This window comes from Schistocerca serialis, chromosome 9 (genome assembly GCF_023864345.2).
Source record: "Schistocerca serialis cubense isolate TAMUIC-IGC-003099 chromosome 9, iqSchSeri2.2, whole genome shotgun sequence".
Classification (NCBI taxonomy): Eukaryota; Metazoa; Arthropoda; class Insecta; order Orthoptera; family Acrididae; genus Schistocerca; species Schistocerca serialis.
Window position 1 is genome coordinate 260,821,732 of NC_064646.1, and position 25,719 is coordinate 260,847,450.

Below are 25,719 nucleotides of genomic sequence, written 5' to 3' on the forward strand. Positions count from 1 at the left end.
CCACATGCAGATTTGATTTCTGCCTAGTACTAACTTAGTGAAAGCTGCTAACTCTTGGGAATAAGCTAATATCGCTATCAACAAACGACATTAAAGAAAATATATACTGTGACGGCAATGTCAAAATTCCCAGACTGTTGAATAGGGGTCGACAAGAGGTTTTCGAACTTACACCACACATAGCTCGAACAGCCTGTTTTTGAACCAAAAATACCCTTTTTGAATCAGAAGAATTACCCAAAAAAATAATACCATATGACATAAGCGTATGAAAATATGCGAAGTAGACTACTTTTCGTGTTGAAATGTCACTTATTTCAGATACTGTTCCAATGGTAAATAAAGCGCCATTTAGTTTCTGAACAAGATCTTGAACATGGGCTTTCCACAACAGCTTACTATCTATCCGAACGCCTAGGAACTTGAACTGTTCCGTCTCGCTTATATTATGCCCATTCTGTCTGATCAAAATATCAGTTTTTGTTGAATTGTGAGTTATAAACTGTAAAAACTGAATCTTACTGTGATTTATATATTTATATATTAGCATAAGGGAGCAATTGACAGGAATGGGGGAATTAAATACAGTAGAAGAAGAATGGGTAGCTTTGAGGGATGAAGTAGTGACAGCAGCAGAGGATCAAGTAGGTAAAAAGACGAGGGCTAGTAGAAATCCTTGGGTAACAGAAGAAATATTGAATTTAATTGATGAAAGGAGAAAATATAAAAATGCAGTAAGTGAAACAGGCAAAAAGGAATACAAACGTCTCAAAAATGAGATCGACAGGAAGTGCAAAATGGCTAAGCAGGGATGGCTAGAGGACAAATGTAAGGATGTAGAGGCCTATATCACTAGGGGTAAGATAGATACCGCCTACAGGAAAATTAAAGAGACCTTTGGAGATAAGAGAACGACTTGTATGAATATCAAGAGCTCAGATGGAAACCCAGTTCTGAGCAAAGAAGGGAATGCAGAAAGGTGGAAGGAGTATATAGAGGGTCTATACAAGGGTGATGTACTTGAGGACAATATTATGGAAATGGAAGAGGATGTAGATGAAGATGAAATGGGAGATATGATACTGCGTGAAGAGTTTGACAGAGCAATGAAAGACCTGAGTCGAAACAAGGCCCCCGGAGTAGACAATATTCCATTGGAACTACTGACGGCCGTGGGAGAGCCAGTCCTGACAAAACTCTACCATCTGGTGAGCAAGATGTATGAAACAGGCGAAATACCCTCATACTTCAAGAAGAATATAATAATTCCAATCCCAAAGAAAGCAGGTGTTGACAGATGTGAAAATTACCGAACTATCAGCTTAATAAGTCACAGCTGCAAAATACTAACACGAATTCTTTACAGACGAATGGAAAAACTAGTAGAAGCCAACCTCGGGGAAGATCAGTTTGGATTCCGTAGAAACACTGGAACACGTGAGGCAATACTGACCTTACGACTTATCTTAGAAGAAAGATTAAGGAAAGGCAAACCTACGTTTCTAGCATTTGTAGACTTAGAGAAAGCTTTTGACAATGTTGACTGGAATACTCTCTTTCAAATTCTAAAGGTGGCAGGGGTAAAATACAGGGAGCGAAAGGCTATTTACAATTTGTACAGAAACCAGATGGCAGTTATAAGAGTCGAGGGGCATGAAAGGGAAGCAGTGGTTGGGAAGGGAGTAAGACAGGGTTGTAGCCTCTCCCCGATGTTGTTCAATCTGTATATTGAGCAAGCAGTAAAGGAAACAAAAGAAAAATTCGGAGTAGGTATTAAAATTCATGGAGAAGAAATAAAAACTTTGAGGTTCGCTGATGATATTGTAATTCTGTCAGAGACAGCAAAGGACTTGGAAGAGCAGTTGAATGGAATGGACAGTGTCTTGAAAGGAGGATATAAGATGAACATCAACAAAAGCAAAACAAGGATAATGGAATGTAGTCTAATTAAGTCGGGTGATGCTGAGGGAATTAGATTAGGAAATGAGGCACTTAAAGTAGTAAAGGAGTTTTGCTATTTGGGGAGCAAAATAACTGATGATGGTCGAAGTAGAGAGGATATAAAATGTAGGCTGGCAATGGCAAGGAAAGCGTTTCTGAAGAAGAGAAATTTGTTAACATCCAGTATTGATTTAAGTGTCAGGAAGTCATTTCTGAAAGTATTCGTATGGAGTGTAGCCATGTATGGAAGTGAAACATGGGCGATAACCAGTTTGGACAGGAAGAGAATAGAAGCTTTCGAAATGTGGTGCTACAGAAGAATGCTAAAGATTAGATGGGTAGATCACATAGCTAATGAGGAAGTATTGAATAGAATTGGGGAGAAGAGAAGTTTGTGGCACAACTTGACCAGAAGAAGGGATCGGTTGGTAGGACATGTTCTGAGGCATCAAGGGATCACCAATTTAGTATTGGAGGGCAGCGTGGAGGGTAAAAATCGTAGAGGGAGACCAAGAGATGAATACACTAAGCAGATTCAGAAGGATGTAGGTTGCAGTAGGTACTGGGAGATGAAAAAGCTTGCACAGGATAGAGTAGCATGGAGAGCTGCATCAAACCAGTCTCAGGACTGAAGACCACAACAACAACAACTGTGATTTAGCATCAAATTATTTTCCAAAAGCCACGAACTTATTTCATGAACTACATTATTTGATAATGTTTCAATATTACACACAAGATCCTTCACTACCAAGCTGGTGTCATCAGCAAACAGAAATATTTTTGAATCATCTGTAATACTAGAAGGCATATCATTTATATAAATAAGAAACAGCAGTGGCCCCATCACCAACCCTTGGGGAACGCCCCATTTAACAGTGCCCCATTGGGACTGAACATCACTACCACTCTCAATATTGGGGAGAATTACCTTCTGCTTTCTGTTCTTAAAGTAAGAGGCGAACCAATTGTAAGCTACTCCCGTTACTTCATAATGGTCCAACTTCTGCAGTAAATCAAAGAAAACACCTAACGTTCGCAACCTTTTATTTAATCCGTCCAAAACCTTACAGTGAAAAGAGACTGTAGCATTTTCAGTTTTTAAGCCATTTCTAAAACCAAACTGTACATCTGACAGCAAATTATGTGAATTTAAATGCTCCAGTAACCTTGTATATACAACCCTCTCGATAACTTTAGCAAACACCGATGGCATAGAAATAGGTCTATAATTGTCAACATTATCCCTGTCTCCCTTTCTATAAAGTGGCTTCACTACCGAGTACTTTAATCGGTCAGGAAACCGACCATTCCTAAAGGAAAAGTTACAGATATGGCTAAGTACTGGGCTAACATACATGGAACAATACTTCAGTATTCTGCTAGATACCCCGTCATATCCATGAGAGTTCTTGGTCTTTAGTGATTTAATTATTAACTCAATCTCCCTCGTGTCAGTATCATGGAGGAACATTTCAGGTAACAGTCTCGGAACACTTTTTTCTACGAGCGCTATATGATTCCCTGTTGGGACTAGGTTTCTATTTAGTTCACCTGCTATATGGCCAAGTCGTGGTGCTCGTGCAAATAGAACACTGAATACGTGCTCTGTTTTGAAGACTGGTCAAGAGAACGTAATCTACAGTCTCAAGACTACTTTCGTTTCGGTGAACATCAATTGTCTGTGTCGAACTTTTGCTTCACATTACTAAGGAGAATTTCTGGAGGAAGTTTATTTTCTTTTGTTGTACTGCATCAGAAACAGCACGCTGTTTGTGTTCCAAGTTTATTTGTTCCAATAGACAAAGTTTAATTACACCTACTTGTGACGTTATGGAAGTATTCTAAGAAAGGAATACTTCACCTTCAAACATTGTTTACTCAAGAAAGAAGGAAGATTAAGGAATGACGTGCCATCGACTTCGAATTATGTTAAAGGAAGCTAGTCAAGAATTAAGGAAAGACTTATCCTTGTCCCTACTGATCTACATCGGAATTCGCATAATGATTGAGAAAAACGATGGAAAACTTAAAAGTCAGAATTGTGAACGAAGATTTGAGGCATGTTTCTGCTTAATACATGTCGACTGATAGGGCTGCAGTCGGATGGTAATGTCAGCTTAACACAAGTCCATTGCGCAACCCAAGACAAGAATTTTAAGTGGGGAACAGGATCAGTTTCGATTTGTGCCACTAGAAAACTGGATAGTCAACAAAACAGAGATTCCAACAGTAACATTGTTTCCATAATTAATGAAAAATGAATTACTAAACTGTACGAATCTAAAGCCTAGTTTACGGAGAACATTCGCTGACTTTTCTCATTCCACTGAGATGTTATTTTCGAGTGTCAAAATAACAATCATTCTTTTACGTTATACGTTCACACTTGTCAAAGAGGCGTGGGAAGGCTATCCTAGCAATTACTATAATATTTTAAGGAAGCCATCGAATCAGCTAAACTCTGTCTAAGAACATGGACTTTTCATTACTATTACTATTCTCATTAGTTCGTTGTTGCTGTGTGTGTGTGTGTGTGTGTGTGTGTGTATGTGTGTGTGTGTATGTGTGTGTGTGTCTTCCACATGTTCTACTAAGCCACTTGATCGATTTCAACCAAACTTGGTACACATAACCCTTACTGTCAGGCAACAATCGCTGTGGGGGGGGGGGGGGGGGGAGGCATAAGATCCACCTGCCTATCATAGTTCAGGAGATACGTCATAAACAATGAGGGGCATGAAAAACTCCTGCATCATGCGTGACGTTTAACTGTATTACTACTGTACTACTACCTGTACTCCCAATAAATTTCACAGGCAGTATCCACCTATGCTGCTAAACGCAAGTATTAAAGTGTAGCGTTGTACCACAAGTAGTTCACGATACATGACGTCATAAACACTTAGATACGTGGAAACTGCCGCATTGTGCATGACGCAACACATTTTGCAACCAGTATCCGCATATTCCGCTGAAAGTACCTAAAAAATTATATGGTTTCATGACACATTATATACATATACAAGGGAAAACAGCGGAACACCTGCGCAGTCTTGCGGAAAATTACTTCCATAACTGTTTTCAGTAGTGGAAAAACACATATGAATTCAACTTTGAAGGCAACTATCGCTAATTTTGCATACATAGGAAGCACACAATTGTACTCATCACCATTGCTTCTTTTGTGTCAGACGACCTATGCGGCATTTCTTGGCGCGTCGCTATCTCCTCGTCCGCAACCAATGTGTCGATTGATTGTGATAGCCTGTAAAACAATGTGAGGGTAATGTTCAACAGCGAAAAAAACTTGTGGAATAATAGTTTCTTAGTAATGCGGGAGTTCTTTTTTAATATGGAAGTAAAATCGCGTTTGCTTGTGATTTTTGGTAAGTGGTTTGCCAAAGCTAGCTGAAGGAATTCTTTAAGCTTTTTTACTTTGATATTACTCTCGCTCAGAAGGTAGGCTAACCTTCCCTTATTTTCTATATACATTTAAAAACACTATCAGGGTTAGAGTTTTGTTTTAATGCTTGACTGATTAAAACATTACTGAAGAAACTATCTTTAGTATTCCATAAGAACACGATTTCTACTACGCCCAAAATGACTGAAGATAACTATGCGAGACCAAGATCTATCACGCGGTACTCACAAATACTAGATTGGCCACGGACCACAACTCGGCAGTCTCAGTGCATCTGTGGTCTAGCGGTTCTCTGTCAGCGATGACACCACCTGCATCTGTATGGGGTACAGCCAGCACGTGCTGGACCACTGGGATGGTCATGGGATAACAAAAGATGCTCATTGGTCAACCCAAGGGCGGAAAAATATGTCTGGTTCACACAAGTAGCGACACCAATAGTTAAGAACAAATGGTGTCATTAAGATATGACGTCGATACCACAGAACCATGATCGAGATTGTCAACAAGGCAGTGTGTAAGCTGAGGCTGTGTGCTGTCTTATGATATGCAACTATTTCTGCATTCCGCAAGCCACCTTGCGGTGTGTTATGTAGACTGCCTGTGGTACCACTGTTTCTTCGACCTTTTTTTCTTATGCGCAAAACCACAACCTCACCACGAAAAACAGCCACCTCCTCCGTGCTTCTGTTGGCGCTGCAGATGATAGCAGGTAACGTTCTCCAGGTATTTACCTAACTCAAACAATTCCGTCGGACTGCAACAAGGTGTAGCGTAATATATCACTTCAGATCTCTCGTTTCCAGTCATCCACTATCAACGGGCATCGCTCTTTATACTACCTCAGGCGTCGCTTAGCAATGGTAACAGTAATGTTTGCCTCATGAGGTACAACATTCTTTTTAACTCCCTACGCACAGTTATTGTACTACCTAGACTGCTGGTAGCACTTGGGAACTTACGTGTGATTCCATCTGCCGATTTCTTGCGATTTTTTATAGCCACTGTCAGCAACGCTGGACGGTCCCTGTCCGTAAATACGTGACGTCTGTTTCGTCTCGATTTAGCTACGGTTGTTCCATCGCGTTTGCACTTCGCAAGCATATCACTAACAGTTCACTTGGAGAGCTTTAGAAGAACTTGTAACACAGAAAATACAAGTAAAATACCTTCTGCACCTTTAAAAATTTTTCGCCATTTAATATCCGTTGATAACTTGTACTTCTGATTCTGAATATGTAAGTCATATCACAGAAACTATATTTAATACGTAACCGATGTAATAGTGTATTTATTTCTGACTTTTTGTAATTGATTGTAATTATAATGAAAATATTGTAAATTGCTGGGTAATAACCAAGGGAACTTTATTTCAATGTATCGATAGTAACGACAAAATGGCAGTAGCTGTGCCGTTGTTTATCTTTGCATATAGAGAGTTTCTGTCGCGTTGCGAGCAGAGAGACGCAGAGCAGCTTGAGTTATGAAAGAGTGCAGAAGTGTTTGTCGGGCGCTCCCACACACGCGGTGCGCAGCTATGCCCATACCAATGTGGACGCGCCTGATCCGTTATCCCGCGAGTATTGGGCGCACGGAAGGAGTGAACAGGCGTAGGAAGCTGCAACTAATGCCTGTCCTACAATTATCTGTGGTTCTGGAGACGGCTCGGGGTTCTCATCGAACAGCAGCAGCAGCAACAACAACGGCAGCTCTGCATTGTCGTTGGCTACATTCTTCATTGTCCGCAGAGCTACAACATCGTAAGACCGTTAAGTGAAAAATCATAAACTTCCGTAGGCATTGCCCAGAAACATTTTTTTCACGCAGTATGGCTAACCTAAATAATAACGTGCAATAGTCAAAACTTGTAGGGCACCGGTGTTATCATTGTCCTCAGACATTATTACCAAGCTGGATCCCTTTTCCTTTCCATGCAATCCCCGACTATCTTTATAATATGAAAAGTGATTAACTATTTACTGCCAGTTTTGTGTGTTTGCTAAAGTCCAGGTTTTAGTCTAACTTTTCTGCCTCAGTAACTGTTCATTCTTGTACCGCATAACACAGGCTACTGAAAGTAAATTTCACGGTCATTACTAACAACTAAAGATACGGCACATTTTACGAGTGCGCAATTTCATTTCTTCTGTATTTAGCTTAGCGAGTGACTTCTGATGGCTTGGTGTGTACAGTATTTTATTATTGTTGTTTTAAAAGTAAAATCAGTTGCTCTTTTGCTTAAAGTAAATCCGCTTCAATATTTCACTAATCAAAAGTAAATTGCTCGCCCTTTTCTAAATTTTGCATTACGTTACACTGATGTTACTAAAAGTCATTTTTACAGAACAAAGTTTAAGATAAGCCAGTCATTTATTTAAGCAGTAACTTCATTTAATTTTACTTTACAAATTTAGTATTTCAGAATAAGTAACTGCAAACTCAGAGCTGTCTGATTGATTTATTTTCTCGTGCACTGTTGTGCTGTGGAAAAGTGTGACAACCTTCTGTTGCCACGCCAGTGATTATTTGCTTCAACTTCTTTGCCATTACCTTTCTTAAGATTCTGCAGACTCACAGATTCATTGTCCCAGTGGGCTGACGACCGTTTAATTATCCCCTTTTTAGTTAATCAGTGTTTTCTTTGTACTATCTGTAAATTTTGTGGTAAATACTACGCGGTACCCTCTTTCTCCCCTGTGGAGTTCGTGAGCGGTTGCTCTATATTCCACTAATTTCAAAATTATAATTAGTATGTAGCCTAAGTTTAGAATAGATTCTTTCATCAGAAGAGTCTGTCGCACACTTTCCTCCAACTAACCGGCGTTATTTTCCTTCGGTAACGATGGCCTTACTCACTATAAGATTTCATTAGGCATATGCGATCACGGTCAGTTATATCGCAATCCTGTAGGCCGATTAGGAAGGGGGAGGCTACAAAATGAAATGTTCCTAATTGACATATTAGTCAAGTGATATCCACGCACGTTCGGTCACTGAGCTCCCCCTACCGGTCCATTCAGCTATTACTACTTCTGTATCCCTCCGCTCCCCTTCATACTGGGAGGCTCGCCTCTCGTTACATCTATCTGTCAGTTCCGGAATTACAGAGAAGTGTCCGGACATTTTTGATCAGATAGTATAAACATCTTTGTTTATTTCGTTCTCCAAAAACACCTTTCTTGGAGAACAAAAGAATAAGTTAGTATAAAACGTGTTCCCTATTTCCACAACAGAATGCCATCAGCAATATAAGCCTATTATTATTATTTACCAAAGAAAGCCGCCAAAACTGCCGTAATTTTGAGAAATTACAACCAGTTTCGGCATCTCAATAATGTCATCTTCAGCCCCCTGTGCACTCCATGTATAGACATTCTTGATATGTCAATACTTGCATAACTAGAGCTTTGAAAACTTAACAAAACTTCAAAAACTAATTCATAGAATTCAGTTACTGAGGGCTCAAGGTATGCAAGTATCGATATATTTGATTGTTTGTGCACGGTGTGCACTGGGGCCTGAAGTTGGCATTATTGAGACGCCGAAATCGGTTGTCTAAATCAAATAACTTCTCCAAATATACGACTGTTTTGGCGGTTTTTCTTGGTAAATATTTGACGGGCCGCTGTCCCTTATCCAGAATGGATCAACAGAGATTATTATTATTGTGTCCTTCTGCCCGTCGACCATATTTAATACGCAAATTTCTGTGGTGATCAGGGGTAACAGCCGCAACTCTCACGACAATTACGATGCGTGGGTCACAGTAGGTGATGCTCGCGCGTTCCGTAGCAGCCTCGCGGGATCATCAGACACAAACCCACACCGCCAGGAGGCGCACCTAGACCTACGGACCAGCGGGTGCGACGCCAGGCATCAGCAAAAGGCCGCTGATCGCACCACAGAATCACACCTCCATCCAGTCATGGCCGATTAGGCAGCAGCACGTCTCTGCCTGAAGAGAGACTATTTAACCCGACCTAGAGACAACTGCAGAACCACCTTCACAAATAATGCCCGAATCTTAACTCGCCACCTACCTATAACATCTGTGACCAACCTCATCCCATCTACTCCGACAAATGCAAATCCAAACCCTCTCCCCAAATGCCTAAGCTCACCATCCCTTTACGCACAGTTGATTGACCACACAAACAACTCAAACAACTCCCTTCGTCCTTCGCCCACTATTGACGCTATAATTCGTTTCGTAACATTAATCCTTTAAAACATACATCCTTTTGAAAGAACCCACATCCTCCAACAAATAACCCTCGCTACAGGCGCCATCTTCCATTTCAATACCTACGCCACATATTCCCAAAATCAAGACCATTTCATTTTCCGTCGTCTCGACACACTAGTGTAACCGGCCCATCAAAGTCCTCTTTGTTTTCTGAAAATTGCGCAGGAGACATCCAACGTCCTTTACTAAAATATACGTTCCCTCCGCCGCAATAAATATCTTACTATCCGTAGTCTCCAACAACATGAAATCCATGCCCTCCTCCTCAATGAAATCTTTCTCCAATCCCACCATTACATACCCCATGTCTCCTTACACCCTACATCGCACTGATAATCTCAATCCTACTGCCCATGACACAGTAGCCCTCGCCCATCTACGAAATATCCCTTCTACTCCCCAACCGCTCCTAAATGATTCAACTGAGCATCCCATCCTCGCCATCTTTCTCCCAAAAGTCACGTTAACCCTGGGTGCTATCTACACCACCCTAACCATACCATTCCCTAAGAATTCCCTGCCCGTGTAGTCCATATCCTTAAAACATACATAATCACAGACAACCTTAACCTTCACTCCCGCACTGTCGAAGAAACATGGCGTTGGTGTCGAAGTTTATCAACATACTCAATGGCCACGATATAAAAATCCCTGTCCACACCTGTCCTGACGTGGTCATTACCTCCGATACCATTATTGTCTCCCCTAACCTCTTGAGACGCACCAAAGTAGAAGTCCTCGATCCAAAAAAGAGTGACACCTACCTATTCCTTCCAGACCTCATACTGTGTACCATACCCAACTTGCACCACTTCTAATCGTTCACCCCTACACATCCAGGATTATTACAGTGCTGACTGATACGCATTCCGCGCCCAAATTCATACCATAATCGTAAGTCCTCATTCTAAATTCAAAATCCTGACGGCGTCCAAAGTGGGGCTGATTTCCCCCAACACACTGTCTCGGACGCAATTTCCCGCCACAGTCCACTCCAAACGCTCTACTACGACCGTCATGCTCTCTCTCTATGTGCTCTTGACCTCGTCCAGGAATCCTGTCGCACATACAGAGTATTCCTTCACACGCCACCGACAGCTGCTGCAATACGTTTGCAGTTAGCTAGAAGCCAAACGGCGCCGGATGTGATACGTGACAAGCATCACTAAACGAAACACATATAGACTCTACAAAGTATTGGAAACCATTCCATAGACTCCCTGGAAACTACCCTACACCCATCTATCTCATCCTGCATAACAACAGACTACTTCCCGAGAACCTCACCAAAACCAACGACTATACATTCTACCTGGAATACACATTCAATATCCCACATGCTCTCAGCTTTGAGTATACGTAGGCTCTTATGTGTATGAAGATACCTACACAACTACCTCACCCCTCGCATGAAAATCCAAGTACTTCCACAGCGCTCCACGAACAGGACTAAACACACCTTAACAGCAGACGACATTACACAAGCACTCGCTAAAAATCGAAACACTGTGCCTGGTCACGATACAATTACCGACCACCATCTGAAAGATTGTCCCAGAGCCTTTCCCGAAACCACTGCCGTCCTTAACAATACCACTGTTTACACAGGCTATTATCCAGAGCCGTGTAAAACGTCCAAAGTACTACTTTTCCTGAAACCTGATAAACCACCCTCACATCGTCATATCGATTAATCAGCCTCACGTCAGTTTCCAGCAATATCTTTGAAACCATTACTACCCAACTAATCCATCAGCAGATTCCAACTCTGCTATCCATTCCCAGTATCCAACGTGGCTTTCGTCCCAATTATTCCATCGACGACCAATTGCTTTATCTTACCCACCTAATCTTCCATTATCTGAATAAACGGAAGTCTGGCCTATTTGTCTCCCCTGATATCCAAAAAGTCTTCGACCAGGTAAGGCATTCTGATCTTCAGACTACAAATCGTTGCACTCTCGGTTAACTATGTCGGCCTTATAGCATCCTTTCTTTCAACACCGACCTAAATATGTCACTATCAGCCACGCCTGCTCCCGCATCTTTCACCCCATTGCAGGTGTGACTGAAGGCTCTATCCTATCACTCCTCTTTTACATCCTGTATACTGCAGACATTCCCACACAGCAGCCCCCCACATAGTCCTGCAATATCCTGAGGACACCGTTTATCTAGCCACACAACACACATTTCAACTCTCCCATGCCTCCCTCCAACGCCACTTGAATCTCCTATTCGAGGGGTGTAATACGAGGGATCTTCAAGTAAATCCACAGAAAAGCCAAGCCACAAGCTTCGGTCCCACAACTCGGCGGCTCCGTCGTCCAGATTCCCAACTCTCCACCTACAAACAAATCATCCCTCTGACTAACAAAGTAAAGTATTTAAGACTAACCCTCAGCCGAAAATTAACAAGGAGCACGCATCTCCTTGCCGTTGAACACAAAGCCGGAAACCGACTAAAGCTACTACAAGCTGCACCGGGGGTCTACAACCTTTCTAAGCCGATGTTACCTGCGTCTCTCTTCGGCTAAATCCTACAAGTCCCATGCACTCTTCCTCGCCTTCAACATTCTCCTACCTTCCCCAAGTCGCATCTTGTAACAGCTCATGTATTTCCCACAGCTTCTTGTCCTCCTAAAGCACCTACAGTTTCGATACAGTAATCGCAAAACTCTGTCCCAGCAAAGTAGTCACCAACACAGGTACCTTGCTGCGCCACTACATCCATACTGTACCTTTCATGCACTTGCATGCCTTATCCATCCTCTCCCGCAGGAATTATAACCACCTCCCACTCCACAACAATGAAACTCCACAACAATGAAACCCTTCAATTTTCTCCTCCCCTTTTCATAAGCCCTGCTGACTTCTAGTCGCTCCTTGCGTTTCTACAGGGCCCCAAGGTCATATTCATCATCACATCTTCATCTTGATAGATATTTCAGGTATCATTTAGCATCACCATTATTCCATGCCATCATTCACATTCATCAGCGACTATATTTTAACAGTAAAATAAAATCGTAAGATGAGTTTCAGAAACCACCATCTATGTGTAGTTTACAAAAATCTAGTTTATTCTCACTTGTTTTTATGCCACACTCGCAAATATCCTCTACCAATATGTTTTCTTTTTTTTTTCTTTTTTTTCAAAATCGTCTCTTATTGTCAGCTTTTAACCATCTTTTAAATACAGTTTATATAATCTTTGGCTGAAGAGCGGTTTTTATCCACTGCCATCCCGCCGCCTTTGTGGGGTATTGAAATAAGAATGAAAATAAAAAAAACATCTGGGACAGTTCCCGTCAGTAAGAGGTAGCCGAATCATGCGCCGACCGCTTGCAGTCCGCCACTTAAACGCTCGTCGACGTGTCATCGGAGAAGACTGCGTCCCACCGAGAAGTTAGGCTTTGCAGTAGGCAAGAATTCCCGGCTTAGTACTGGCTCCCGGAACTTAGCTGGAGCCTATACCTTATAACAATACTTAGTTGGAATATCTGAAGAGGCATAGTTAATTTCTTGTCATCCCTAGTGGAACCACCAGTTTTTGCATGTTAATAAAGAAGCTGTTTCTAACATCTGTCGGGCCTCTCCTCAGTTAGTAACAAAAAGTAGGTTTTTTCAGTATACTGCTACCATTTGTCGATCCAGCTGACTACAATAATCTGTTTCTGTAATGGAATGAAATTATTTCACAATAGAATGTAGAGAATCATTTTCAGTATACTGCTACCATTTGTCGATCCAGCTGACTACAATAATCTGTTTCTGTAATGGAATGAAGTTATTTCACAATAGAATGTAGAGAATCATAAAGACATATCATCAGTTCCACATACCTTTCCTATGTTTTTCCTGAGATGTTAGTAGAAATTCTACTTCTCTAACGATTATCTGAAATAACAGAATTAGAGCGACGACTGAAAGGAGGAACCGCAATGAAAAGACTTCACAATTGCTGTCCGAAGATTCGTTTGATGTAGCTCTCCAAAATAGCCTATTCTGCACAAGCATCTTCAGCTGTGCGAAAGTACTGCAACCAACATACATTTAAACCCGCTTAGTGCAGTCACGTCTCGGTATCCGTCCACAATTTTTACCCTCCACACTTTCATCCATTACCAAATTGACAACATATTCATGTCTCAGGATGTGTCCTATTAACTGATCCCTTTCTGTAGTCATAGTGTGCGATCCCATTTCTATTCTGTACCTTCTCTTTAGTTGTGATTTTTCAATTTCTACAGGCGTATTTTATGACGAAATAAATCTCGGGTGTCCTATGCACGCTCATACCAGGCTGTTCACCCGAGATTTATTTCTGATTAGTTATTCGAGAAGCTCATTCCACTCCAGACAAATATCTTCAGATCACAATACCTAACACTTAAAATTTAAATTCGACCTTAACGAATTTCACTTTCCAAGAAAGAATTTTCTTGCTACCACTATTCTGCGTTATCCATCATACCTACTTCGTCTGTCCTAAATTAATTTCCTCCCCCCTCCCCCCCTCCCAAAAAAACTCACCGACTAATTTGTTAACCTAATTCCCTCAGCACAGCCTGATTTAATTCAACTACATTCTATATCTTTGCTTCATTTCTCTTGATGTTCTTCTTATGTCGTCTTTTCATGGGGATAGCAGTTTCGTTCGACCGATGATCTAAGTTCTTTGCAATTTCTAGCAGAATTATAATGCAATTAGCAAAGCTCCAAGTTTTACGTTCATCTATTTGAACTTTAATTCCCTTTCCAAATGTCTGGTTCGGTTAATTTACTGCTTGCTCATTGTACGAGGGTTAGAACTTTAGTAGTTCAAATGGCTCTGAGCACTAAGGGACTTGACATCTGAGGTCACCAGTCCTCTGGACTTTAGAACTACTTAAACCTAACTAACCTAAGGACATCACACACATTCATGCCCGAGGCAGGATTCGAACCTGCGACCGCAGAGGTCGCGCAGTTCCAGACTGAAGCGCCTAGAACCGCTCGGCCACGACGGCCGGCGAACTTTAATAGTGGCAACTATTTATTTACAGCTCGTACAAAATAGATACGTGTTTCAAAGTTTTACTGACCTTCAAAGTAGTCACCAGCATTGTGTATAGCCCGTTGCCAGCGATGTGGAAGTCGCAGGATACTCTTAGCAGTGCCTGTTGTGTTGACAATTCGAGCGGCGCCGTCTATTGCCCGACGAATTTGTAGCAGTTCTGAAGTGAATGCCGTGAAGTGTTTCGTTCAGTTAAGAAATCGAATTGTACTAACGAGGGTTTAAATCAGAGGAGTGCAGTAGGTGGTATAGCACTTAGCAGCAAGATCAGTCAAACAAATCAGTAACAGTTTGCACTGCTTGAGCATTGTCGTGCAAAATGATGGTCAGGTCCTGCAGAAAGTGTCATCACTTCTTTCTCTGTGCTGTTCATTTTGGAACACAAGCTAACGACGAGCTTAGAGACAAAAGTGATGGCACTTTCTGCAGGACCTGACCATCATTTTGCAGGACAATGCTCAAGCACGTTTAGTGCAAGCGGTTACTGATTTGTTTGACTGATGGGGTTGCTAAGTGCTATACCACCTACTGCACACCTCTGATTTAAACCCTCGTTAGTACAATTCGATTTCTTAACTGAACGAAACGCTTCACGGCATTCACTTCAGAACTGCTACAAATTCGTCGGGCAATAGACGGCGCCGCTCGAATTGTCAACACAACAGGCACTGCTAAGAGTATCCTACGACTTCCACATCGCTGGCAACGGGCTATACACAATGCTGATGACTACTTTGAAGACCAGTAAAACTTTGAAACACGTATCAATTTTGTACGAGCTGTAAATAAATAGTTTCCAACATTGAATTGTACAAATTGAAAAAAATCGATGATGGGCTACAACCAAGTGTTTTCCATTGTCGATCACAGCGGTCGATTCATGCCCTTCGGCTCTTATAACCGCAGTGTGGTTTCAGTACAAGTTCTAAATAAGATTTAGCTCCCTGTATTTTATCCTTGCCATTTTGATAATTTCAATGGTGTAACCCATCAGTCCAAAATGTTTCGAAACTGGGTTGGTAAAAAAAAAGAGAAATGTTAAACTTGTGGTTTTAATGCTTCAGGTGTTTACATAATCTCTGACACATTAGCATAAAGCGCAGAACGTTCGAACAACCAAGTGAAACTGTCACACAAGTCCTTCTTTGGGATGTTGTTCAACTCGCGCGTCACATCGGTTTGAATGTCTGTTATGCCGTAAAGGCGCTGTGGCTCCAAGCGAAAATCTACAGTTTGTGGTTTTGTGGAAGGTTCGTTCTGATAATATCAAGCCTAGTCACCCGTGATGGCTCCCTTCAGAAAAGAATTTTCCACGTTTTGTTTTTCAACCAGTTCACGGCAGACGCACATGCGACATTATTTTTGTTCGGGAGTCAAGTTGTGCGGGACAAACTTCGTACATAATTTTGGTTCTGCAAAACAATCCGGAAAAATGTCATGAACACTCGATCTAAAGATGTTGCTCCATTTCGATTTGTGACACAATGTTGACATATTTCGATCGGAAGCCCACAACACTGCTCACAACTGACTGATCGACTGCATATCTGTTGTTTACAGTTGTTAGTTGTAGCTGCCACCGTAGTCACTGCGCCGATGTTGGTGCGCCAGTAATAAAATCAGTCTCGAAACATTTTGGACGGACGGTGTATATTGTCTTGTGTTTTCCTATGGTTCTTAAGAACCCCAACCGATTTTCGTCGAGGTCGGTTTCTGCCACATTTTCCATTCGTCTGTCAAAAACTGGTCTCCGTGTTTTGCAACCACTCCTTAAGCCGTCGGCACACGGACCGTGCATCCGAACGTTGAGCGTTGAGCGTGCCCATTTTGTGACATCATAGCGTGGAATAGCACGTTCGGGAGTCTTTCCGAACGTGCAGAGCAATATCTAGCATGTCAGATATTCTGAGCGTGCGTCTGAGCGTTGACCAATGAGATGGCACAACGCCACCTACGTCACACGCACGCCGTCTCCCTTCAGCACAGAGTTGTGAGGCGCCATATTGGCATTCATTTCAAGTCTATACATGTATATGCCGTTTCTGAGCACCAGCGAAGTGAGAATCACTGGAAACCCCGTAGTTAACTGTGTGATTCGTTCCAATAAAATAATGAGAAACATCATAGTCGTGGCAAAAGAATTATTGTAACGAGCGTATTATGAGAGTAGGCCATTTGAAGGCAGCGACTCACTGAAGATCCATCCAAAGCGCATTGTTCTTCGTACAATTTGTTATAATTAAATTTCAATTAGTAACATAATTATCTACTATTAACGTTTTTAGCAAGGGGTAATGTCATATATTTAATAAAAAAGATTGTGTTGCATGTTTAGCGTAATGAGTAGCCTCTCAGTCCAATAATGAATTTTTGTTGGGGTGGTGGTTCGCGTCTCAACAGTTCCAAATTTTGTTTCCCAACATTCGCGTTTTTATTAGGTTCTGATACTTTATTATTAGTTTAATATAAGAATATGCTACAATATTTGATGTTATGTAAATATAAGTTCACCTTTTTATGAGGGGTGACTTTGTTGAATTGGCTTAATCTACAGGACAGCTTGCACTACTTGTATAAAGATATTTTGCTCCTTTTTCTTTTACGCTTCGTAATTCACATGTTGCAGAGATTCTGTGCTGGGTAGGAACAGTGATCAAGTAAGACTGACCTTGGGGTTTTACTAAAATGTGGGAATGATGAAATAATGTTTATCTTATTCGGAGAAGTATTCTAAATTTGTACCGCACTGTTTGTGATGGAACTTTTGCAAGCCTGTGTCCTTATTAATTGGAAATGGCACTTTCCTTTTCGTGGACGACAGAGGAAATGTGCGTTTTAATAGAGCTAACGTGGGAATTTTACGCGCGCCCGTTGAGTAAACAGTGTGATTTACGAACCAGAAACATCCCTCAAACTCCCGCTGGAGTGCGTTGCGATCGCGTATACCACGTTGGGGCCCAAGTACCGTATGCACAAGTCGCATCGTTCCTAAGCGTTCAGCAGCACGTTGAACTTGGCACGCTCAACGTTAACGTTCGACAGCACGGTCCGTGTGCCGACGGCTTTACTAAACTGATTTTCCGGTTAAACAGCAGGTAGCACCTGCTTCCTTTCGCATTGACCCTGTTACATGCTTCTGGGGCTACTTCGTGACGTTCTTTGTGTGTTGTATTGGGTAAATCATAGGAGCGGCTACTCACCGCTGGACGACGACGGAGATGGAGTTGCCGGCGTTCTGGAAGAGCGACTGCGCGTCTTGGTGGCGGAGGTCCCGCGCATCGTACTCTGCTATCTTCGTGATCATGTCCCCGCGCTTGAGACGCCCGTCCGCAGGCGACCCTGGCTGCGCCTGCAACACGCAACACACGCACACCTGTGTCAGCAGTCCTACACGCCATTGAATATGGAGTGAGCTTTCAGCTGTGCAAAACAGAATTTTGGCGTCAACAAAACTATATTCACTTCAAAAGTGACGTCGCTACGGTTTCGGTTAAGGTTTTTCCATAAGAGCTCTGCAGATTTTGAATGTCATTCCAAACTTACACGGTAGGTATGAGGCGCAGCTTTGCTTTGAGCGGACACTCCGGGATGATGATGGCATTGAAACAGAGGATGACACGCGTAAAGCTGAAATACTAAACACCTTTTTCCAGAGCTGTTTCACAGAGGAAGACCGCACTGCAGTTCCTTCTCTAAATCCTCGCACAAACGAAAAAATGGCTGACACCGAAATAAGTGTCCAAGGAATAGAAAAGCAACTGGAATCACTCAACAGAGGAAAGTCCACTGGACCTGACGGGATACGAATTCGATTCTACACAGAGTACGCGAAAGAACTTGCCCCCCTTCTAACAGCCGTGTACCGCAAGTCTCTAGAGGAACGGAAGGTTCCAAATGATTGGAAAAGAGCACAGGTAGTCCCAGTCTTCAAGAAGGGTCGTCGAGCAGATGCGCAAAACTATAGACCTATATCTCTGACGTCGATCTGTTGTAGAATTTTAGAACGTGTTTTTTGCTCGAGCATCATGTCGTTTTTGGAAACCCAGAATCTACTATGTAGGAATCAACATGGATTCCGGAAACAGCGATCGTGTGAGACCCAACTCGCTTTATTTGTTCATGAGACCCAGAAAATATTAGATACAGGCTCCCAGGTAGATGCTATTTTTCTTGACTTCCGGAAGGCGTTCGATACAGTTCCGCACTGTCGCCTGATAAAGTAAGAGCCTACGGAATATCAGACCAGCTGTGTGGCTGGATTGAAGAGTTTTTAGCAAACAGAACACAGCATGTTGTTATCAATGGAGAGACGTCTACAGACGTTAAAGTAACCTCTGGCGTGCCACAGGGGAGTGTTATGGGACCATTGCTTTTCACAATATATATAAATGACCTAGTAGATAGTGTCGGAAGTTCCATGCGGCTTTTCGCGGATGATGCTGTAGTATACAGAGAAGTTGCAGCATTAGAAAATTGTAGCGAAATGCAGGAAGATCTGCAGCGGATAGGCACTTGGTGCAGGGAGTGGCAACTGACCCTTAACATAGACAAATGTAATGTATTGCGAATACATAGAAAGAAGGATCCTTTATTGTATGATTATATGATAGCGGAACAAACACTGGTAGCAGTTACTTCTGTAAAATATCTGGGAGTATGCGTGCGGAACGATTTGAAGTGGAATGATCATATAAAATTAATTGTTGGTAAGGCGGGTACCAGGTTGAGATTCATTGGGAGAGTCCTTAGAAAATGTAGTCCATCAACAAAGGAGGTGGCTTACAAAACACTCGTTCGACCTATACTTGAGTATTGCTCATCAGTGTGGGATCCGTACCAGATCGGGTTGACGGAGGAGATAGAGAAGATCCAAAGAAGAGCGGCGCGTTTCGTCACAGGGTTATTTGGTAACCGTGATAGCGTTACGGAGATGTTTAACAAACTCAAGTGGCAGACTCTGCAAGAGAGGCGCTCTGCATCGCGGTGTAGCTTGCTCGCCAGGTTTCGAGAGGGTGCATTTCTCGATGAGGTATCGAATATATTGCTTCTCCCTACTTATACCTCCCGAGGAGATCACGAATGTAAAATTAGAGAGATTAGAGCGCGCACGGAGGCTTTCAGACAGTCGTTCTTCCCGCGAACCATACGCGACTGGAACAGGAAAGGGAGGTAATGACAGTGGCACGTAAAGTCCCCTCCGCCACACACCGTTGGGTGGCTTGCGGAGTATAAATGTAGATGTAGATGTAGAACGTGACTGCTGCCCCTCCCCCCTCACAGCACAGTGCGTAGAATACTGGTTCCCAACTTGGACGTAATTACCCCCGAGGGGGTAAAAACGAAACGGTTTGATTGTGTTTCGGTCAGGAAAGTATATTATTTTTGTAAGATAATTACTATTATCAGACTTTATACGATTGTAGTACTGATTGCATAAATTACCAATAATTACATTTTTTAAATGCTAGCATTAACACGTGACACTTTGTGGTGGTTACAGCCTGTGAAACGTATGTCTGAACCGCTTCTTTCTCACGTGGTCAACTCGCTTTATACACACGTTGCATTTTGTATCACGCAACTTTAACAGTAAATTTGAGACATACACATCACACGCTTAAATATATCCGAGTTGTAGGTAGTTCCCATAATGGCCCAGTAATTTCATCACTGTTCAATTTGCAACAGATGAAGGAACTAATAAAAAGTACAACACAACAGTAACTATATAATGACAACTACATTGCTGTAGGATCTCCATTGTATTATTATTATTATTATTATTATTATTATTGGCAAATCATTGGCAGAAAGAGGTCTACCAACTTCTAGCAGTTCAAAAGTAAGGAGTCCAGCAATCCAATTATGTACGAAAAGCATAGTTCACACATTTTAACTTGATTGATTTTAAATAGGCGTGCAGAGTGTCGATGAAACAAGTGTCGCATGAGAGAGTAGTGATGCAATCAAGGCATGTTTTGTAGCTATTGGCTACAATGAGGACAGTTAGGTCTCTTTTTCTGAGAAATTTTTGATAAAACTCAAGATACATCGAGAATTTCTTCGTCATTTTGTAAAAAAGTTTGAAATATTTAATACAAATTTTTCCAAATTATCACAGTGGCTTAGTTTTCGGTTTTACGAAACACCTACATAAACACAATATCAATATTGTTGGATGTGAGGCTCGCCAGTTATGCTAAACACCGTTTTTTCTCAGTACCCAAACATGTTTCGGCACCATTGTGCCATCATCAGTGGGTTTTCGTTTTTATTTATTCTGTAATGTGAACATTTTTGTTAAATGATTATAAAATTATATGCATATTTAGTTCAAACAACAGATTGTTCCTTTTTGTAAATACCTTTACATTTAGTGTGCATGAATTTTCTGGATCACTTGTGTGTTAATTACTACATGTAGCTTGATATCTGCAACAAGAATTTCCTCAAGTCTTAACATATCAGTAAGTGAAATTGAAGAGTTCATCCAGCTGCTCAAGCTGGTTCTCTCTTACAATTACTTTCAGTTCAATAATGAAATCTTTCAACAACAAGACGGGTTAGCCATGGGATATTACTTATCAGGGACACTACCTAACATCTTTTTGAACCGTACTGAAATTTTAGGCTTTATAAAGCACTCAGAGCTAAATGACTTAATACTTTACTAGTTTCGATACGTAGACGACACCATCACATTATACAAAGAAAGGAATAATGGGTTAGATAAACTTTTAAGTATTTTCAATAACCTCCACCATAAAATAGCGTTCACATATGAGCAACAAACTGAGGACAGAATAGATTTTCTCGATATAACTGTGAAAATATGAATGGCAGGCATTGTTTCAATATTTTTAGAAAATCTACAACTTCTGATGCTACTATACCCATCGGTTCTATGCATTTCAGTACATGCAAAACTTCTTTCTTTTACAGCATGGTTAGCAGAATGAATAAAACCCCGTTAGCAAACGCTGAAATCGAAAAAGAAGAGAGCATACTAAAAGATAGAACGGTAAGAAATGGATACAAACCTGAGATTATTGATAAGATTCATAGTAAAGTTCTCAAAAAGAAATCCTATTTACTGCACGAAATTGCTCTATCCCGGAATGAAAGCAGTAAAAAGATACATTCTAGCATGGAATTCTTAGGTCCTATCTCCTACAGAGTCGCGCAAACGTTCTGTAAAAACAATATAGAATTCGGCTTTAACAGTAAAAACACATTAGCAAACACACTCACTCATTCTATAGAAAAACACGACCGTCTTATGAGATCTGGAGTCTACAAAATTAAACGTAGTGACTGCGACAGAATATATGTCAGTCAGATTAGTGGGACATTTAAAGAAATGTTCCGTGAACATGCAGCTTTGCATACTATTGAGCACTCCACCTTTAAAGAACATTTGCGAAAAACGAAACATACGATCATAAATATTCATGATAATTTAGAAATACTACATATTGTCGATAAAGGAGGGACGATGGATATACCTGGAGAGTTGGAAATTTACATCCATGCAGAGTAAGAGGATAAAAATCTATTGAATGAGCAAACAGAATCCAAAAATAATTTCGTTTTCGTAATTTTTCACGACCTATTACTCTGATATCAAGAAAATTAATAGTCCCTGGATTCGTTAGCCTCCCCATAGCTTGATTTGTAATGCGTCGTCCTCACTAGAGATCCACTAGAAACGACTATTCTATTATCGACTCTTACCAGCAACGCTTCCTATAACCTTTGACTCTATGGTTTCATCTTTGACCACACATCGATGTTTGCAAACAGCCTCAGTCTGCGTCGCCTGGCCACCAAGAGCTGCTGCATAACGGTATGTCGATCATATAACGTAGTGTGTTGATGTCTTCTTGAAACTCCGTCATTTACCCCATTGTTTTGTATTTTAGATTTGACTCACGGGTCCAGTTATATGGCTCCTTCCGTGTATATCGTTCTTACGACTATGACGTGTGGTGACTGATATATTTTACTCTATAACACCCTAATTACGATCTTCTTTGATTATGCATCATAATATTGTAGTAATGTATTAGAGAAGGTGCTTGAATGGTTATAAGTAGACAGAGAGTTAGATTCTGGTGTACAAATACCACACCCGATACAAAAAAAATGGTTCAAATGGGTCTGAACATTATGGGACGTAACTTCTGAGGTCATCACTCCCCTAGAACTTAGAACTACTTAAACCTAACTAACCTAAGGACATCACACACATACATGCCCGTGGCAGGATTCGAACCTGCGACCGTAGCGGTCGTGCGGTTCCGCATTGTAGCGCCTAGAACCGCCCGACACCTCTCTGGCATACTGGGCAGTAGGGGTACGCAATAATTGCATTTCGTCTGTCAACCTCTTTCTATATGAATCCTAGTAAATGTGTGTATTTATTTTTAATATCACGGCAACGCCTGATGTAGATATAAGTGACAGGATGGACAATATTTAGTAGTTTTGACTAAGGTGTAGGTAGCCATTGACACCTAAGTTAGGTGTTCGTTATCTGAAGTTAACATATTTTATATTTTTAGCTTTGACTCGTATATGTTGAGTGTTTGTGCTTGGTTCGCATCAGATTTGTATTATTTGAACTTAATCGAACCACTGCGTCACCATCGAATTACTTGCCCTCTGATACATTTGAGGCCAGTGAGTCTTTACACCTATATTGTAACGTTAGACATAATGTTTTTGACTCACTTCTGATAACATTTCCCTGTTAGTTGTTCGTATAACCTTACTACCATTTAGTTATAAGGGGGCGTTTACCACAGTGAGTATGTGGTAAGCTGGTACCTAGGATGGATGAACAGTTTACAGACACAGCGTTATAGGTGTTACCCTGTCAAGATTTAATGATATCGGTATGCATAAATAGGCAGTGACTTATATTTTAACTTGTTGGTCCAGATCATCAGTGATGTACCAGCAAAATTACTTATGCTCTGATAGATATTGTTAGGTCAATGTTGCCATAAATCTTCAGATAAAATGCTTATAATACTTTAATACTGATGATCATGGGGACTTTCGTATAATACTTTGGAGTTTTGCGTACTATACTTAGATGCTATTTTGATGCTTGCCAGTATAAGGCCCATATGGGTCAATACTACATTTTTCCCCTCCTGTGGAAGTTGTCCACTGCCATAACTTGCATGTGTCCATCATCATTTTCTAACCCCTTTGGATTACTGTACTGTGCACCTGTCGTTGCACTCTTGAGTTGCCAATTAACTAATTTTATACTTGATGTAACATTGCATATCCTTGATACTTAGCTCATGGGTATAAATTCGTTATTGTTGATTTTAGCTAGTCAAATATTTTGACCGGTTTTTAGGTACTGCGACATTTTGACCCATGCAGACAGTTTCCGACTCATTAAGGTCAAGAGACAGAATATGATGACACTGGATGATGTACTTAAGATCCTGATAGTCATCTCATACGTTACTACGCCCGGCCTTAATGCAACCTTGAGAGTGATTTGACGTGGTTGTAGGTGGTACCCTTAGTCTTAGGGATGGTATACATTTCATTTTGAGGTTTATGTTCGGACTTATAGGCGGCCTCCTATATTTTTCTTTTTCTTCCTTTCCTTTTTATTCGTTCGATTCCACTTGGTATAACCCTATATAATTGTATAGGACTTACATGTAGGGAGATAGACATTTTTTGATACACAGAGATTGAGAATCTTCTTTGTATCTATGACTGTCCCCCCCATGAACCATGACCTTGCCGTTGGTGGGGAGGCTTGCGTGCCTCAGCGATACAGATAGCCGTACCGTAGGTGCAACCACAACGGAGGGGTATCTGTTGAGAGGCCAGACAAACGTGTGGTTCCTGAAGAGGGGCAGCAGCCTTTTCAGTAGTTGCAAGGGCAACAGTCTGGATGATTGACTGAGCTGGCCTTGTAACAATAACCAAAACGGCATTGCCGTGCCGGTACTGCGAACGGCTGAAAGCAAGGGGAAACTACAGCCGTAATTTTTCCCGAGGGCATGCAGCTTTACTGTATGATTACATGATGATGGCGTCCTCTTGGGTAAAATATTCCGGAGGTAAAATAGTCCCCCATTCGGATCTCCGGGCGGGGACTACTCTAGAGGATGTCGTTATCAGGAGAAAGAAAACTGGCGTTCTACGGATCGGAGCGTGGAATGTCAGATCCCTTAATCGGGCAGGTAGGTTAGAAAATTTAAAAAGGGAAATGGATAGGTTGAAGTTAGATATAGTGGGAATTAGTGAAGTTCGGTGGCAGGAGGAACAAGACTTTTGGTCAGGTGACTACAGGGTTATAAACACAAAATCAAATAGGGGTAATGCAGGAGTAGGTTTAATAATGAATAGGAAAATAGGAATGCGGGTAAGCTACTACAAACAGCATAGTGAACGCATTATTGTGGCCAAGATAGATACGAAGCCCACACCTACTACAGTAGTACAAGTTTATATGCCAACTAGCTCTGCAGATGACGAAGAAATTGAAGAAATGTATGATGAAATAAAAGAAATTATTCAGATTGTGAAGGGAGACGGAAATTTAATAGTCATGGGTGACTGGAATTCGAGTGTAGGAAAAGGGAGAGAAGGAAACATAGTAGGTGAATATGGATTGGGGGACAGAAATGAAAGAGGAAGCCGCCTGGTAGAATTTTGCACAGAGCACAACATAATCATAACTAACACTTGGTTTAAGAATCATGAAAGAAGGTTGTATACATGGAAGAACCCTGGAGATACTAAAAGGTATCAGATAGATTATATAATGGTAAGACAGAGATTTAGGAACCAGGTTTTAAATTGTAAGACATTTCCAGGGGCAGATGTGGACTCTGACCACAATCTATTGGTTATGACCTGTAGATTAAAACTGAAGAAACTGCAAAAAGGTGGGAATTTAAGGAGATGGGACCTGGATAAACTAAAAGAACCAGAGGTTGTACAGAGATTCAGGGAGAGCATAAGGGAGCAGTTGACAGGAATGGGGGAAATAAATACAGTAGA

The 25,719-nt window shown here is 41.3% G+C and overlaps 1 protein-coding gene across 6 annotated transcripts in view; it reads right to left on the minus strand.

The window, feature by feature from the left end:
- Nucleotides 1-25,719, minus strand: part of LOC126419247 (PDZ and LIM domain protein 3) — a 445,696-nt gene that overhangs the window by 339,282 nt on the left and 80,695 nt on the right. For all 6 annotated transcript variants that reach the window (XM_050086403.1, XM_050086402.1, XM_050086401.1 and 3 more), the window contains exon 3: nt 17,874-18,022. In XM_050086403.1, coding sequence (XP_049942360.1) covers nt 17,874-18,022 — 149 coding nt within the window. The remainder of the gene's footprint in view (nt 1-17,873; nt 18,023-25,719) is intronic.